The sequence below is a fragment of the Cyclopterus lumpus genome, chromosome 10 (assembly GCF_009769545.1).
Source record: "Cyclopterus lumpus isolate fCycLum1 chromosome 10, fCycLum1.pri, whole genome shotgun sequence".
In the NCBI taxonomy this organism is placed as follows: domain Eukaryota; kingdom Metazoa; phylum Chordata; class Actinopteri; order Perciformes; family Cyclopteridae; genus Cyclopterus; species Cyclopterus lumpus.
The window spans coordinates 10,643,076-10,659,182 of NC_046975.1; the positions used below are offsets into that span (position 1 = coordinate 10,643,076).

The window sequence follows — 16,107 nt, forward strand, 5'->3', positions numbered from 1 at the left end:
AACCTTGAAGGGGTGAAAAAGTCTGATATGTCATCAATACAAAATGGTCCCATCTTGTGTTTTCAAGATGTCTTGGGCTTAAATAGGGCTCATTAATCGTAGGTTTCCTTCTTGAAATGAGCCAGGCAGTGTATGAAGGACAGCAACAACAGGACATCCATATTCTGCATACAAAAACAGATGAGGAGGAGGGGTGCGGAGATGTCACTCAATGCATTTGTGTATAGCTACATCTTTAGGGAAAGGGGGAATAAATACATAATTCAGGGTAGCTAGTTCTGCTGAGAAAATACAAAAACAAAGTTCCTCAAAAAGGCGACAGAACTGTTTTCAAGGCTTATTCTTTTTTTCAGACAAAAATAAAACTAAAACGACTATAAGAAGAACAAACGAAGCAGAAACAACAAAAGCAAGAAAAATGCAGCCATGGTCATTTCAAATCTCAATCAAGCTTGACACAATCACTCAATAGGTAGTTTGCAAAGTACAAGAAGTTTTTCATGCAGATATTAATTTCCTCTTCGGGTGGGGGTTAAAAGGAAGTGGGAGTAGTCAGGGGGAACGTAGTACTCATGCAGCTCTGGCATAGCGTCAGTGTAGGTATGCTTGGAGGGGAGGGCTGAGCAGGTAGTGGGGGGAAGTGAGAAGGGGGTGCAACAGCAGCTGATAACAAAATATTACCTCAGTTTCTCAAACGAGGTCATCAGTGCTATGTCCTTATTTGGGTCTCTCTCAGCTCGCTTCCCCTTCAGTGTCTCAATCCGTGGGAACTTTGCACTGGTCTTGTGGCGGTACAGCTTTTTGTGTGCAGGCCCGGGGTTAATAAAGTTGGGTTTATCAAACATGTTACAGCCAAGAGCTAGTTGAGGAAATAAGGGGTGAGAGGGGTTGAATTTGGCCTGGTTCTTTCCTCCCTTTCCCCCTGCCTTTCGGCCTCTCCCAGCCCCCGTTAGCGCGGCTCCTTTTTTCTTCAGGTCGGCCTCTGTGCCTGCCAAGATTTTGAGGGTCTTTAGGTTGAGGCTATTGGCCTCAGAGGGCATGCAGGCCTCAGACATGGGATTCCACAGTGGCTCAATGGAGGCCATCATGAACCTTTGGACCTCAGCCATGCCAGAGACAATGTTGGACAGAATATTTGATGGCTCCTCAAATTCTCTCTGGTCATCCCCAACCAGGCTATTGCTCTCTGACCAACCGGTGCCAGACCAGTCCCCAGTACTGCTAGTGTCAGTTAGTCCTGTGCCACAACCACCTGCCTGGTTCTTTGCTGCCTTACCCTCCAACATGGCCTTTATTTTTTTGGTGGAACGTGAGTTCTGTTTGGGGGTCTTTGCCTTTTCTGACTTCAGGGCTCGAGGAGCCCGGACTTTCTTAGGGCTCTGTCCTGCGGCTGTCTGTTTACAATTGCCTTTCCTCTTTGACTTAATGCTTTTTGCACCAGCCAACATCTCACCAGTCTGTTCATCAAATTCATTAACTCCATGCTCCTTTTTATCCAAACGTAACACATCCTGACTGCTGAAGTTGTGCAGCGGAAACTGGCTGTCTTCCACTGTGTATGCATTTGTTGTGTGCTCTTGTTGCTGCATAACATCACAGTTCCACTTTACCTCCCTGTTGCAGTCCATAGTCATGTCATTCACATCCTGGTATTCTCCAGCATTGCCTGCCATCTTCATATCACGCCCTACCACCTGGGGGGACAGGTTGGGGGTCTCAGGAGGGGAGAGCTCTGACAGTGATGAGTGTCTAAACTTGTCGGGGGTGAAGTTGGAGATGTCCAGCAGGTCCGAGGACTCCCTGAGTGGGGTAAGGGCGTCCACACTCTGCTGAATCACCACTTTAGGACTGCAATGAGCTAAGAAGCTGTCTCGGCCCTCTTCCTCACCCTCTCGCTCACAAGACTTGAGACTGAGGGAGCTGTAATTGCTGGAGGAGGCTGAGAGAGAGCCTACTGAGTCATAGCTGATGAGCCTGCCATTGTCTGTGCAGAGGGACCCTCTCTGGTATTGCACCTGGCCCTCCACACAAGCAGACTGACACACTTGCAGATCTGCCCCAGGCTGCAGACCTGCCTCAGTCAGGTAGCTCTTCTCATAAAGTAGCCTGTCAGCCTCTGGGCTCAGTTGGCTGTAGTTAGACACGGGCAGGCTGTCATTTAGGGGCACAGCAGCTGGGAAGTTGTTGGGTAAAATGGGAGTCTCGGGGGTCTCAGGCCCAAAGTTCTGGCTGTGACTTGCACAGAGCTGTGGGTGCCACATCTGGGGGAAGTTGGAGCAGTTTTGGGGAGACTGCTGGAGCTCTGACTCCGAGGGAGGAGAGAGGACGCAGCTCTGAGCGAGCTGCAGAGAAGAAAACTGTTTCTCCTCTAGGGATAGCCCCAGAGGATACCGCTGCCTAGAGGGCTGCTGGGGGAAATAAGAGATAGTTGCTCCACCGGATGAGTCTGTAGCATCTAACAGGGTCTGCAGGTAGCCCCCCGGGATAACAGGGACACCCGACTCCACCGCCTCTGAGGGGGGAGCTTTGTCAGGTGAGCAGGTGGACGACACAAAGGGGAATTTCTCCTCAGATGTGTGAGCGGTGGTGGTATTGTCAGAGAGATGGGGTTTGACTGTAACTGAGCTAATGCCTGCCTCTTCTAACCCAGCAGCAGGGTCCCCAATCTGTGCCGCAGCGACACAGGCTTCCGTTTCATTTGTCACGCTCCTCCCCTCCTCTCCTTCTGCCTCTTTCATTTTCTTGCTCCTCAGCCTGGCTTCGCTTTTGAATTTCCTTATCCTGACTGTTTTATTTCCTCCCAATCTCCTCCCCTCCCTTTCCTCCCTTTCCTGGGAGCGACTCTTGGCTGTGACTGCGTGCGTGATGGAGTTTGTGTCTAATGTGACTGGGAGGCCTGAGGCTGCTATTATTCCCCCTACCGTGGGGGTGGCCTCTTCTTTAGTTACACCTCCCTGGCCCCGATCAGAGAGAGGGGAGCACTGTACTGTTGCTGATTGCTCCACAGCGTGAATCCTCTGAACCTTAAGCCTGTTTGCAATCTTGTATTTCCTTTTGGGATGACTAGAATTAAAAGGGCGATGATGGCGTCCGTTTAGATGAAAACCACGTTGTTGTTTATCTCTGGCAGCCAGCTTAAGCTGCTCCTGTCTCTCTCTTTGCTTCACCTGCCAGAAATCCTTCAGAGGAGCCAGTGTCTCATATTTGCTTACTGTGTCGGTGTTTAAGCTCACAGTAGAGTCCACAGTGTCCAACTTGCCCAGTTTCACTGACATGAGTCTCTCCCCTTTAAACCTGTTGATGATGATGTACTTGATGACAACTGGCGGCTCTTTACGACAGGATTTTCGTCGTTTTTTGGGGCACCAGTCTACATCCTCCTCCTCTTTTTGACCGGACGGAGCTTTCTCTTTTTTCTCTGCATTCTTCTCACTCTCAAGCGAGTCAACGTCATATAAGTAATCGTCACTGTATCGAACCTTTCTCTTGGAGCGCAAACCATAGTTGAGGGGGTTAGAGGGGCTGAGCAATCTCTTTGAGTGGCCCTTCTTAAGCTTGCCCTCCTGCAGGGTGTCTGAGGAGGAGCCAGTGCAGGAGCTGTCATCACTAAACTCGCCTGACTCCTCTGTGGAATTGAAGTCCATTAGGTAGTTGACTTTGGGAGTTGACATTGGTGAGCCTTGGGAACCATCAAGGGGACTCTTACCACTGCAGTCCCCAGCCTTTCCTTCCTGTCCTGTCTCAAGAATGAGCTCATCAGTTTTGAGCTGAAGCTCCTCAGCACTCCTCCTTAAGACTCCAGCTCCTTCCTCTTTCTTGGCACAGTTGGCCAGGACACTAGGGAAGAAGTTAAACTGTGTCTCCTCCTGGAGCACATTTGTCTTTTCCCTCATGTTGTCCTGGAAAGACTCGTAGCGAATCTTCAGCGAACAGACATCACTGCTTAAAGTGGAATCATCGTCTTCATCATCAAATAGATTGTCAACGTCCTCCTCAGAGAAGAGGTTGACTGACAGTTCATTCTTAGAACAAAGGTCCAGCAGTTCCATCTTACTCTCACTGATGAAGGATTCAAAGTAGCCCCAGTCCTGGCCAGCGTTAGCCAGCAGAACCTCCTCTCCGCTCACTTTGTCCAATAACAGTCCCTCATATAAGTTCTTAGCTGTTGCATCATCTTCTGGGTCATCACAGTCCTCTGTTGTTTTGTTCCCATCAGCTCTCTTACCCTCACCTGGGGCTTTCGGCAGAGGAAAGCTAAGTAGTTGGTCAGAGAGGAGCTGTTCTCCATAGTGACTCACTGCCTCCCCCGCATGGCTCAGGCACTGAATGCTGATGTTATTGATGTCAGAGAAGTCCTCTCTGCTTACATCGCCTATCCTTACACTTAGCCCAGTCTCTGTGTCAGGGTTGGTGTTAGGGTCATGGGGCGGATTCTGGATGGAATTAGGGTCAGTGGCATCGCGGGTCTCAATGAAGCAGCCAAGGCAGGTACGTGTAGGCTGAAGAAGACACTCCTCTGTCAAGGCAGACACAGTGGCAGGCTCCATCATTGTAGCTGACAGAGGGAGGGCAACAGGCAGCAGAAGGGAAGTCTTCTGAGTTTCTCCTGTTGGGCCCCAGGAGCTTAGAGCTGGGGTGGGAAGTGGTGTGGGAGTGTGGTGAAGTTGAGAGACTACAGTTGTAGCATCATCAGAGGGGGGGCAGGGGGCCACTGTTAGGCCCAGAGAGGCGTCAGTACTAACGGGCAGGGTGAGTGTTGGTGATGTAGACGTGGTCCTCTGGTGTGTTGGGCAGGCTGGCTGGGAAGTCTCTGCGGCAGGTGGAGGTGAGGATGGAGGGAGAGCAGCATCAACGATGCCGCAAAGACTCAGATGACCACTCTGCTCACATACCCCTGCAGGGAAAAAATATATATTTGAGATCTTTTAACTCTTAAACTGGTTAAGGTTTCTAAGGTTAAATTACATTGTGTTGGTGCTGTAGTTATACTGACATTGCTGAAATGCAATTAGTGTCAATTAACCACCTAGAGCTCAAAATGTCATTTTGTGATACCAGCCTTAAACATTAATATTTCAGTTTTGGTACTAGATTAAATAACAGGTATTAACAATGTCAAGTTGGGTCTGACACATTACTGGTTGATTTTCAAATGTAAAAGGCGAGACGAAACACAGATGTAGGAATTCCAACCTAATTCTGAGAACACATAAAACACGAGGCAGGTCACACACAAATGGAGTCACCAGCCTCATGTTAACTCAACATGGTGGCACAAGAAAACATTTGAAAGAGCTGCTGGAAATGCAGTTTAACCGAACAAAATGAGCAATTTTATCGTATACACTTCCAAGAAGCAGAAGCTGAGTGTCCTGAAATTGGGTGTTAATGATAAACAGAACAACTTCCACAATTATGCAACACTTATTTAATGAGATAATAGTTACTAAATGGTTTTAATTTTGTGTTAAATGAGGCATTCATTCATAGACAGAGGGTTGAAAAAGTTACCCCAAGATTATGTCAAGAAATCACTTACTTTATGGAAATAGTTCACAACAATGATACAATGGTCTTCCTTTACCAACCCTTTACCAGCAGTAAATTAGAATCAGTACAGTCATCTACCATTGCCTCCCCCTCCTTCTAGCATTTCATCTGTATAGACGCAGATCCAACGTAACTTACTGCAAAATTACACTGAATTGCAGCAACAATAGTAGTAATCAATAAATTAAAAGTAGGTTTTGCTGATTTTCTACAGGTCGATTGTGACAATGTCTTAATCAGTTGAAGACATCCATCTGATGAGAAACCGTCAAAACGCAGAGAAGTGGGCTTGTAGCAGCAGGCAGATAGCTTTGTTTGCTCTGCATAATTAGATGACAGCAGCGGAGGCAGGTACGTACACATGGGACACGACAGGCCCATATGTTGCAGACTGTATAACCAATATCGTCTACACCTGCCTCCCTCTACAATCCCAAGCTGCTCCCTTAAACATATTCTTTAAAATCATGCCAAAAAAATTCAATTGAAAAACATACCACAGCAATTAATGTGTTCACAGAGGTTAACTAGCAACGTCCCACATTTTAGAATAGAAGCGTCTTATTATTGAAGTAGTGATAAATGCTTGAGGGAAAGACTCTCTTAACAAACAGTATTCAACATGGCCGTATTAGCAGTGAGTTAATCTATGAATATGGATATGATTTGGGGCGACTATGGGTCAGTGGTTAACATGCCCGTCTTTCAATCAGGGGGTTGGCAGTTCAATCCCCGCCCTAGTCAAAGTGTCCTTGAGCAAGACACTTAACCCTGCGTTGCTCCCCGTAGCTGTGTCCACGGTGTAACATGTAAAGTGTCTTTGAGTATCTTGAAAAGCGCTATATAAATTAAATGGATTATTATTATTATTATTATAATTCAAGAGTGATTTAACAAGGTAATGACATTTCTGAGAGAAGGTCTCTCTGGGTCTGCGGCCTGCAAACACATTGGAGCAACCAGAATGCCTACTAAAAGCATACATATATAGCATATAACTGCCGTCCTTAATGAAGAAAACCTCAAGAGAAATGTGCATCTTCTCTCTTCCTTTCAGTCAACAAACTGTTATAGCAGCAACTTGAAAGAGGCGGCAGTAGCATCACAGCAAGGCGTTTGCCATCAGTTCCCTTCAATCTGTGAGCAAAAATGACCTAAAAACAAAAATCATGTTACTGACACATGTTCTCTGTCAACGACAGATATCCTTTTTACCTTTAACAACTACTCACTTTTCACTGTTACATTTTGAACCACATTCCATTGTATGGCACTTGTTGTCGAGAGAGGAGCATAGGAGGACAGCAATTATATTTGTGTCCAAGTATGGCCACAATTCATTCAGATTTATTTGAATTATAAGTAAACAGCGCCAGTGCTTAAAATCTACCAAGTCATTTTCCAGCTCATAGATAAGTAATGATTTCTTTATATTGGTCTTATCTCTTTAATTAGCCCTCCAAAGCAGCAAAGCCACAGAAAGAGGGAAATTATGAAAAAAGGGGAGAAATTCACTTCCCTTATCCCCTCCATGCTCGCATGAAACCTCAGCTGCCACCTGATATTGCCAAAAGATTGTTCAAAATTGCTGTGAAACATTAAACTCACTTTGAAAAATGTGTTTCCTCAGGGTTTATAATGGATTAACAATCTATCCTATCCAATGCGTGCGTGCATGTGATTGTCTGATGTGTATGTGAGAGAGAGTGTGCATGCTTGGGATGCATGTGTGTGTGTGCGTGTGTGTGTGTGTGTGTGTGTGTGTGTGTGTGTGTGTGTGTGTGTGTGTACATGCATGCATACATATGTGTGTGTGTGTGTGTGTCTGTGTGTGTGTGAGAGAGAGGGAGAGTGATAGAGTGTGAGTATTGGCTTGGGGGTATAGTGTTATCGAGAGGCCATCTGTCTCCAGCTGGACCATTAGCTCTTCAGCTGTTCAGAATGTGCCACAGATCAGTCAGTCAGACAGGTACACAAGGTACACAAAGATACACACACACACACACACACACACACACACAAAAACAAAAACAGCGAAGACTGTAGATGACAAATCAAGTTTGACATTAGAGGTCAAAGGGGGATCGGCAGCCTTATATTCACTGATACGGTACAGCTTAATGTTACTATTACATCTGAGCTGGCAAATGTAAACAAGATAAATATCCAAAACACTGACTGCTGCCAGAATTAAATATCTAGCTTTGCAGAGAGAGCAGCTCATATCCTAATAAAAAAACAAGCTTCAGAGCCTCTGATATAATCCCAACACAGTTGTAGTTTTGTAATTGTGTTATCAGTAGAAGTATTCCTTGAATAAAAACTGAGGCTGGATGTGACACAGCTCACACAAGCTGGCATGGACATTCACCACTGAGCATATGGAAGGACCCCAGCTGCTGGCAGGAGGTGCTGATCTTCTGATCCCCAGCCCTGCCAAGCCCAGCCAAGACCAGCCGTGCTAGACAGCCCGACCACCGCCAAACTAGACCAGACCAGACCGGACCAGTTAGCACTCAGAATCTCGCCTATCTTTTCTAGCCATGATATTCAAGGCTTCATCCACCTGAGGTAAGCCCAAGTTGCTCTGTGCCAGGCGACTGCGGGGACACAAGCCCATGCCGATGGACATGGTCATGGTCAAGGTTAGAAAGTTGGCGTCTGTGCCTCATCTTTTAGTGTGTCACACAGCCACGGTTTGTCTCTCTTCACTTACAATCCACCTTCAGTCACTTTATAAATGGGACAAAAACATGAAATACAAGAATATATGACAACTTCCCATCCCTGATATTACCTTGAATCAAACTGAGGCCTTCATCCCATGTGGCCAAAGGAATACAAAAGCTCAAATATCAAAATATTAAGTACAATGCAAATTGAAACAGCTGACATGGCCTTTTCTTCCTTCAAATGGCTTTTTGAAATCATTCCCCACTCCAATCCCCCTTTTTCTGTCCCCTTCCTTCTCCCTTCTTTTGCTCGCTATCTCCTTCTAGTCCAACTCCCCGTCTCCTTATCCCGGCTATATGGAGGCTTTTACATTCGTAAAATGCTGAGCTAGCCGTTCTGCAGCTCAGCCACCCGGGGTGTTCACTCATCCGAGCTGGTAGGCCAGCCACAGAAGCCGCTTCCTACCTATGGCACCATCTTCACTATATGACATTATATTGTGAATGGTGGAGGTAAATCAATCCAGCCAGAACAGGATGTTCATAATAAGTGGTGAGTAACTGCAGCATGATTCACGGCCATCCTCCTCAGAGAGCTGCCCTATTCCTGCTCAATGGAGCCGCTTTCACTCTTTCTTCTACCGCTCTTTTTCTTTCTCATTCTCCTTCCTCTTTTCCTTCTGAAGGAACAAACTAGTGCTGGTGATATTGTGATTCTTACAGCGGGGACCGGTCAGTCCACCATTGAGCCAGATCTGAAACACTGAGATAAACCTCATCTAAGGATCAGTGCTGCTTGGTAGAGGTAAACTTTAGGGGGCTGTAGTAGTGCCTGAATGAATCTTGGAAAATGAACATCGCATCAGCTTATATTTCAGAACATGGAAAGAGCTACACAGAACCATGTATTGCTAAGTATGTTAGACATAAAAGGAATTTGTCTTGGCGGGTGGTGCTTAACTAATATATAATAATAATAATACATTTTATTTGTATAGCGCCTTAAAAGGTACTCAAGGCATTTGATATGCATGATAATGCATGGTGTATGTTATTTAGAAATCACACAGTGAGAGCAGGTATGACCTAAATACAAAATAAATAAATCAGAAAAAACTCTTTTAGCTATGCTGTGAATGAGTGTGAACAAAATAATTGCACCCCTTTCCCCATTTGCACCTTTTTTATGAGAAAAAGTAGATGAGTTGGGGAAGCATCAAGAGAGAGGATTATCAATATCTTAAAAAGTTTCTTTTCCACTTTTCATTAAAAAAATAAAAAAACAGGATGTGCACCCCCATCTTGTCAAAGAGCTTACAACTGAGTGTGCAAAGCTAATTCAAGAAAGCTGGTTCAATGGTTTGTGGGAACACTGATTGTCCCTTTCAAAGTTGTTAAGCTATTGTAATAGAAACTGTTGGCATTAAGCTTTCATTTATTCTAAAAAATGCTTGATTATTCTCAGAAATATCAGAAATGCTTCTCTTAGGTCGACAACCAAGTATCTCTTAATGTTCAAAGCAAATGATCAAATAAAGAATGGCAAAATTAACATTAATATGCACATTTTCTAATTTAAAAGGAGTTAGATATTATGTTAATAAGCTACAAATGTAAGACAAAAGTGTTCACCTGTGTTCTCCACAACATTTGCATTCTCTTGTTCTGAAGTCTTCACGATCAATGTGAGACTGCTGTCTGTTAACACATCCATCAATACGGCTCAACGCTTCACCTCCTACGCATCATTTTGACTGTCCCACCTGTTGAAAGAGAAAGCCAAAGAGAAACAGAGAAGACAGAGAGAAACAGAAACAGAAGTGAGTGCGAAGGGGGTCGTTAAAGGGTGACTGCCATGTGTCTAATGCAGAATAACATTAACAGCATTACATTAGATTTCATTACAACAAAGGCAGACCCTCATTTCTTCTCTGTATCGCAGATTCTTATAAGATTAATTTAAACTTTACCAACCAAGAAGGTACACAGAGAGTCAAAGCTAAGATCACTATGGCAACTGTATGACAAACTATCCTATTTTAGGCATCATTTAACATTTATAGCAGAGTCGTTAACCTATGCGAACCGTACATAGCAGCTCTGAGCATATTTGTTTATTGTAATTAGCTGACTCCCTCCCTTCACGAAGAAACCCCGGCTCAGAGAAGACAGATTAAAAAGATGTGACACTGGCAATACTTTTTTACTGTAGCAAGTGATGGTGGTGAAAGTGGGGTGGGGATGAGTGAGTGCATGTGTAGCAAGATGCAGTGCAGTGGGTACAATGTAAAACACAACAATATGTTAGAGTAGGTAGAGAGAGAAGAGGGGGGTGTTTCTCTGCCTCCTAAACATTGGGTGGGTGGCACAGAGAAGAAAAAGCCTATTAACCTTGTGTGTTTCCTGAAAGAATAATGGTGATACAACAGACTCTGGGCTAGTAAATGATGAACATTTGATGTTGTGTGATCCTGCCTGTTTATATTGTTTTCTTTTTTCTCCTTCTCTGGAGGAGTGGTGCTGCAGGATGACAAATGATCCAGGGGAGGGGATCTAATAACATGATCTTCTTGTGGTGTGAAAACTGTGGCTTGGAGATTAAGACAGACGGCAGACAATAAGACAAAGGTAGTGTGCGGCCGACTACAAGTGCCATCTCTTTCATCCTATTGCTTCTAAATGTCATTAGCTGTTCACTGACCTGAGTGGGGAGAGCTACCTGAAGGGAACCCCTGCTTCAGCTTACAGTTGCATGGATACACACCGGCTCAGTGGGTAATTACCTCATGAGCCATCACAGCTGCTCATGTGTGCAGCAGGTACAAGAACCCCGTAGGTAGACCTAGCTAGAACCCGTTCTTCTCTTCATAGAGAGGCGCTATTAATCCTAAAGCCTGGGCTTAAGTGCACATGGCATTTACAGAGCTAAGATATGTTTTTGAGGTCATATTGTATCAACTCAGCATACTGAGCAATTGAAATTCTACATCTGGCAACAGATACATTCCCTTCAACAAAGCATAAATTGGAATTGGATATCCCCTCCTGAACAGACTGACCCAGATGAGCTAAGCCCCGATTTATCAATGCAACAATCCACAGACTCAAAAAAGTGAAGTCACAGCAGCACCCTATTAGAAATAGGCTGCAGCCACTGAGCAGTGTGTCTCCAGAGTGACAGTGACACAACACACAGCTGGGATGCTGTAAGGCTACAGAGGTCCTGCCAGAGCTCAGCGCCTACACCTGCTTGTGGATGTGTAGTGGGGTGTATGCATGTGTGTGTGTGTGTGTGTGTGTGTGTGTTTATGCCCTATTGCATGTGTGTTAGATAAAGCCCGAAAGCTGAGGATCCATAGCATTAGCATCCACTGGAAGAGGCTGCACATACAATCACATGAAGAGTGTGAGAGTAAGACGGAGCATTTCACAACACTCCCAACACCCGCCTGCCAGCCAGCTCCGATGCCTCAAATGTGTTTATTTTGCACATTATTCATTATTCTCCTGTAGGCTCCCCCGTCCCCCCCATTCCTCCCTTTACCATCTCCACCACTCTGTCAAGACCTGACGAGAGGCCATTTCAATAATGAAGATGGACTAACTGCAATAGAGAGTGCACATAAATTGAAGCTACAGCCAACAAGCATGTCCAATTTGCCAAGCGGTTAAGCCTGATGTGTGGGTGCAGCTTTAAGAGAGCGCCGCGCCGCCGTCAACAGGTTTGTGCAGACCTGATTCATCCATCCACATCATTAATACTTCACAGAGGGCACCATCATTTAACTCTGCAGCTGGAAACCGCTCTTTAAACACCACACATTAGGACACGTAATCACTGAACACTCATTTCTGGAGCATTCAGCAGGTGTAGGAAAATGGCTAGCACTTCTGACCCCGCCATTGTTCATTGCATGAGCGCCGGGGTTCTTTGCACGATGACAAACAGAAATAGAGACAAAGAGCAGAGAGTGGGAAAAGTCAAACGGAATGATTAGGATTTGATTCATCCTTTTAAGCCCTCCTCCACCTCCTCCACACACCATGTGTTAATGTGCAAGCTGGATAACAAGATAAGAACATGTTTACTCGCTCTATATGGAACTTATCAGTACCACAATCTAATTCCTGCAAGCCTCTTTCCGGATCCCCGTTTCACTGCATTTCTCCTTGATTCGATTGCATTTCTCTCCAGTGAAGCGGCAACAAGAGGCATGGATGGAGTGGAATCGTGTATAATTGCCAAACATACGAAGCAAGGTCCCACAGCAGTAATATTCGTAGGTACAAAGAGCCCATTGTGTCAATAGAGGGAAAGAGTTAGGGGTCAAGGAATAGATCCCCGACAGAGGAGCTCTCAAAGAGGGCATGGCGCCACAGGGAACACTGTTCCAAACAGACAGCGGTGTAATGGCGACTCCTCTTTTCAGCACAGGTATACAGTTTCAGAGCAGGCTTCGACGGCTGGCTGCAGACAAACTGAGAAGCCTGCCTCACACACCACTAGCTAGTTAGCTCGCAGCAATACGTGGTTTAGTACAGAGAAACACAAATACAATAAAGGCACAGCAGCTACACAGAAATAGTCAATCATAGAATTAGCTGTTTTGAACTTGTCTGTCAATTTGAAGGCCAGAGTTTCTAATATTGGGAAGAAAACCTTCACTCGGAACAACAGAAAGGTTCTGAGCACCTTTCAACAGAAGCCGAGACTCTTTCATGTCCAGTACATGCTTTACCTGCCTAAGTGTGACTATGAATTCATAGTCATGAATTCATAAAAGATTCAGACTCAATTCATGATTAGACCTTATTGACTAGGGTGCTGCATTTTTAATGTAGCTGATAAAAAAAGGAAATACTAGGACAGCACTCCAATTTGACTTTTTAATACTGCCAGATGGACGTTTCGGGCAAGACGCCCTACTTTGGGCTTTGTTCTGGCAATAAATCGTATACACAAGCAGGGTTAATGATAGGTGACCGCAACCAGCACAACAAATACATCAACAGAGGGAACCACAGCTTTTCAGGCACAAAGTCACATGATGAAGAATACTCAAATAAAAGAAAGAAAGAAAACAACACAAACTATATTCACTTTAAAGAAAGAAGAAAATGAAATATCCTCCTTCATCCTATTTGGAATTCATTTAACCTGTCCTACTATTGTCAAGAGGGCAAACTGTCTCCAACACCCAGACACTGTGCAACTAAGATCAAGCGAAGTGCTCTGGTTGAGGGAGAACATGCACACTTCCACACAGACAGGCCTTGCTGCCCTGATATCTGGCGACAGTGCTATCCACTAATCCATCATGCCGCCTCAATTCTTGCCACTTTCTTGTTTAATGATAGGTTTACTTGTCGTCCTGCCACTGTCTGTGCCGTGTATGTCTCAGTATGTCTCTCGGTATGTTCCTACAGTAGCTCTCCGGCTCTCTTCCTTTCTCTCTTCTCTCTTACATACAACATGTCAACAGGCCTCCTCACATCCAATATGTCAGAGCTCTCCTCTTCTAAGGGCACTGACACACAGAGGCAACCTTGGAGACGCAACGCTGTCAATGGCCGACAGATCAAACACTTTGCATCACCTCACATTTGTTAAATGCTGCACTTGAACATAACGCACAGGCCACAGCCGACTGGCCACCAACACACTAACATGTTCCGTGCCTACAATAACAAGTGAGTTGTCAGTGTTTGTAATTAGACCTGGTTGGCCGAAATCAATAGCACAATAATACAAGTTCTTTCAGTGTCGAAATAATTTACATCACACTAAGGCACACCTCCGAATTACACGAAATAATCAGACAAATGTTAACATGATTTAAAACTTGTAACAAAACGTGTAAACCTGTTTTTTTAGCCACTTAAGGACAGTGTAACAACCTGTAAGCAAAGAATGGACTTAATATGGTCAACAAGTGAGCAAACAATTGCTAATTTACACATCCAGCTGACAAAGTGAAACAGCATTCATTCTGAGTCATGTTTTTGTCCATTATTCACTCCTCTTTTTTCTTTATTTTGTTTGGAGGTGAGCAGGTCTATTCGAGATTTTCTGCTGTAAGAGCGAACCAAAGTAAAGTTGTGAGGTGCTATAACGCAAAATAGTAGGTTAATGATTCTTTGTTGGTCACTTTTCCCAATACATGCAGTCATTCTATTAAACGTTAATTTAAACATATTGATACATTTTCTTAAATGACTTATATGACTTACTTAAATGACTTATAATCAATAATTATAATTATTTTGTAAATGTATGACTCCACTAAAAGTCAATAAAATAAATAATAGTGCCGAAACAATAATATTGTGCTGCAGCATAAGTAACTCATTTTCCAAAAAGAAAAATATATCTTGATTCAGTGGTGCCTACATGTGCTTCTGCCACAGTGCGTCTTCTCCGTCAGCTGTTTGATTCTGTATTTAATCAAACATGCTCACTTGAAATCCCTGACATGGCCGTGGTGATGGCAGAGATATGGTATCCACTTGAGATAGTCATCGTCAATCACAGGCTGCTGAAGAGCCCAAGAAGCATCTGATAGGTAGAGATTGATTGTGAATCAGGATTATAGAGCTGGATCTTTATCAGCACAGCAAAACCAGAGCCAGATCTGGACAACTGTAACCACTATTACCCCAAAGCCTCAGTCTGCTTCACAATAAAGGTGCAGGCCTCTGCTTGTATGTCATAATCCATATTTTTCTCTGAAGACTGTACAGTCAATTACTATGTTCTTCTTAATGAGCTCATGCTTCTGCTTGGATACATATATGTCACTTCTGGCCAGCTTTAATCCTATAGCTCTCATCTGCATTCATTTATCTTTTAGTTTACACTTGCTGAAATTTGCTCAATTTAATGGAAATACTTCACTTTTGTTTTACTCAGGTCTTTCTTTCAATAAATGTCTGTTAAGTCACTATACAACACAACACAATGGTGATTGAGCCTATGGCCCACTGGTGCATGTATTGCAATATTTATATACAGTATTTACAAACTGGCTTTCTGTGGAGATATTTCTCGTAAAGAAAATGATGTATTTCTTTTTGCCCATTGTATAAACATACAAAATGGTATGCATACAATTTTGAAGCTCACGTATCAACAAAAATACTGCTGAACTCTAAGCACAATCCCATTGTTTTCATTAAAATTATAATTCAACCAGAACTGATAACAACCATATCCATGACAACTGAGCAGCTTCATCCACAGAGGAACAAGAAAGTTGGACCTTGTGTTGAGATTTTTTATTTTTTTGTCATAATGCTATTTCCAAGGTCAACATTGAGCCTTCAGCCTTAAGTAATCTATCGTCAGTGTGGAACTAAGAGCTCCAAGTACCAGCATTCACTGTGTATGAGTCTTCTTTAGACCGCGAGTAGACTGAATGTCTGTACATTTGGTAAGGGTTTTAAGTAGGAATGCGCTGGTCAGACTCTTTCAATCTCCATACCAATACCTGGGCTTTGGGTATCAGCCAATACTGAGTAACAATCCGATACCAGTGTTTATCGATTATCTGTCTGACTCACTGTGTACAAAAAAACTGTGATCATTATTTTATATGTAAAACAACATCAGGCTTGACTTGAACATCGCCTTCCTAACTTTGTAAAACAAAATATAACAAATAAATACATAGATCTAAATGTACTAAATTGTTATGTACTAAATACAGATCTCCCAATTTTCTCCGAAACATGACCCCGCTATCTAAGTCATTGTCGGACCGATGTGCGATATAAGTATCAGTGCATCTCCAGTTTTAAAGTAATACCCTATATTTAAGGCACTATTTAGATTATTCATTTATGGGTCTCTGTAGACAGAACTAGATGAATAAATAGATAAATAAAA

The 16,107-nt window shown here is 43.8% G+C and overlaps 1 protein-coding gene across 1 annotated transcript; it reads right to left on the reverse strand.

Moving 5' to 3' along the window:
• Positions 1 to 677: 677 nt before the first annotated feature.
• On the reverse strand, positions 678 to 9,936 carry nexmifb (neurite extension and migration factor b). Its single transcript, XM_034544001.1, has 2 exons — positions 9,855 to 9,936; positions 678 to 4,894 (listed from the first exon to the last, which is right to left on the reverse strand). The coding sequence occupies exons 1-2, from the start codon at positions 9,934 to 9,936 to the stop codon at positions 678 to 680; spliced, it is 4,299 nt and encodes a 1,432-aa protein (XP_034399892.1).
• Between the last annotated feature and the right edge of the window lie 6,171 nt (positions 9,937 to 16,107).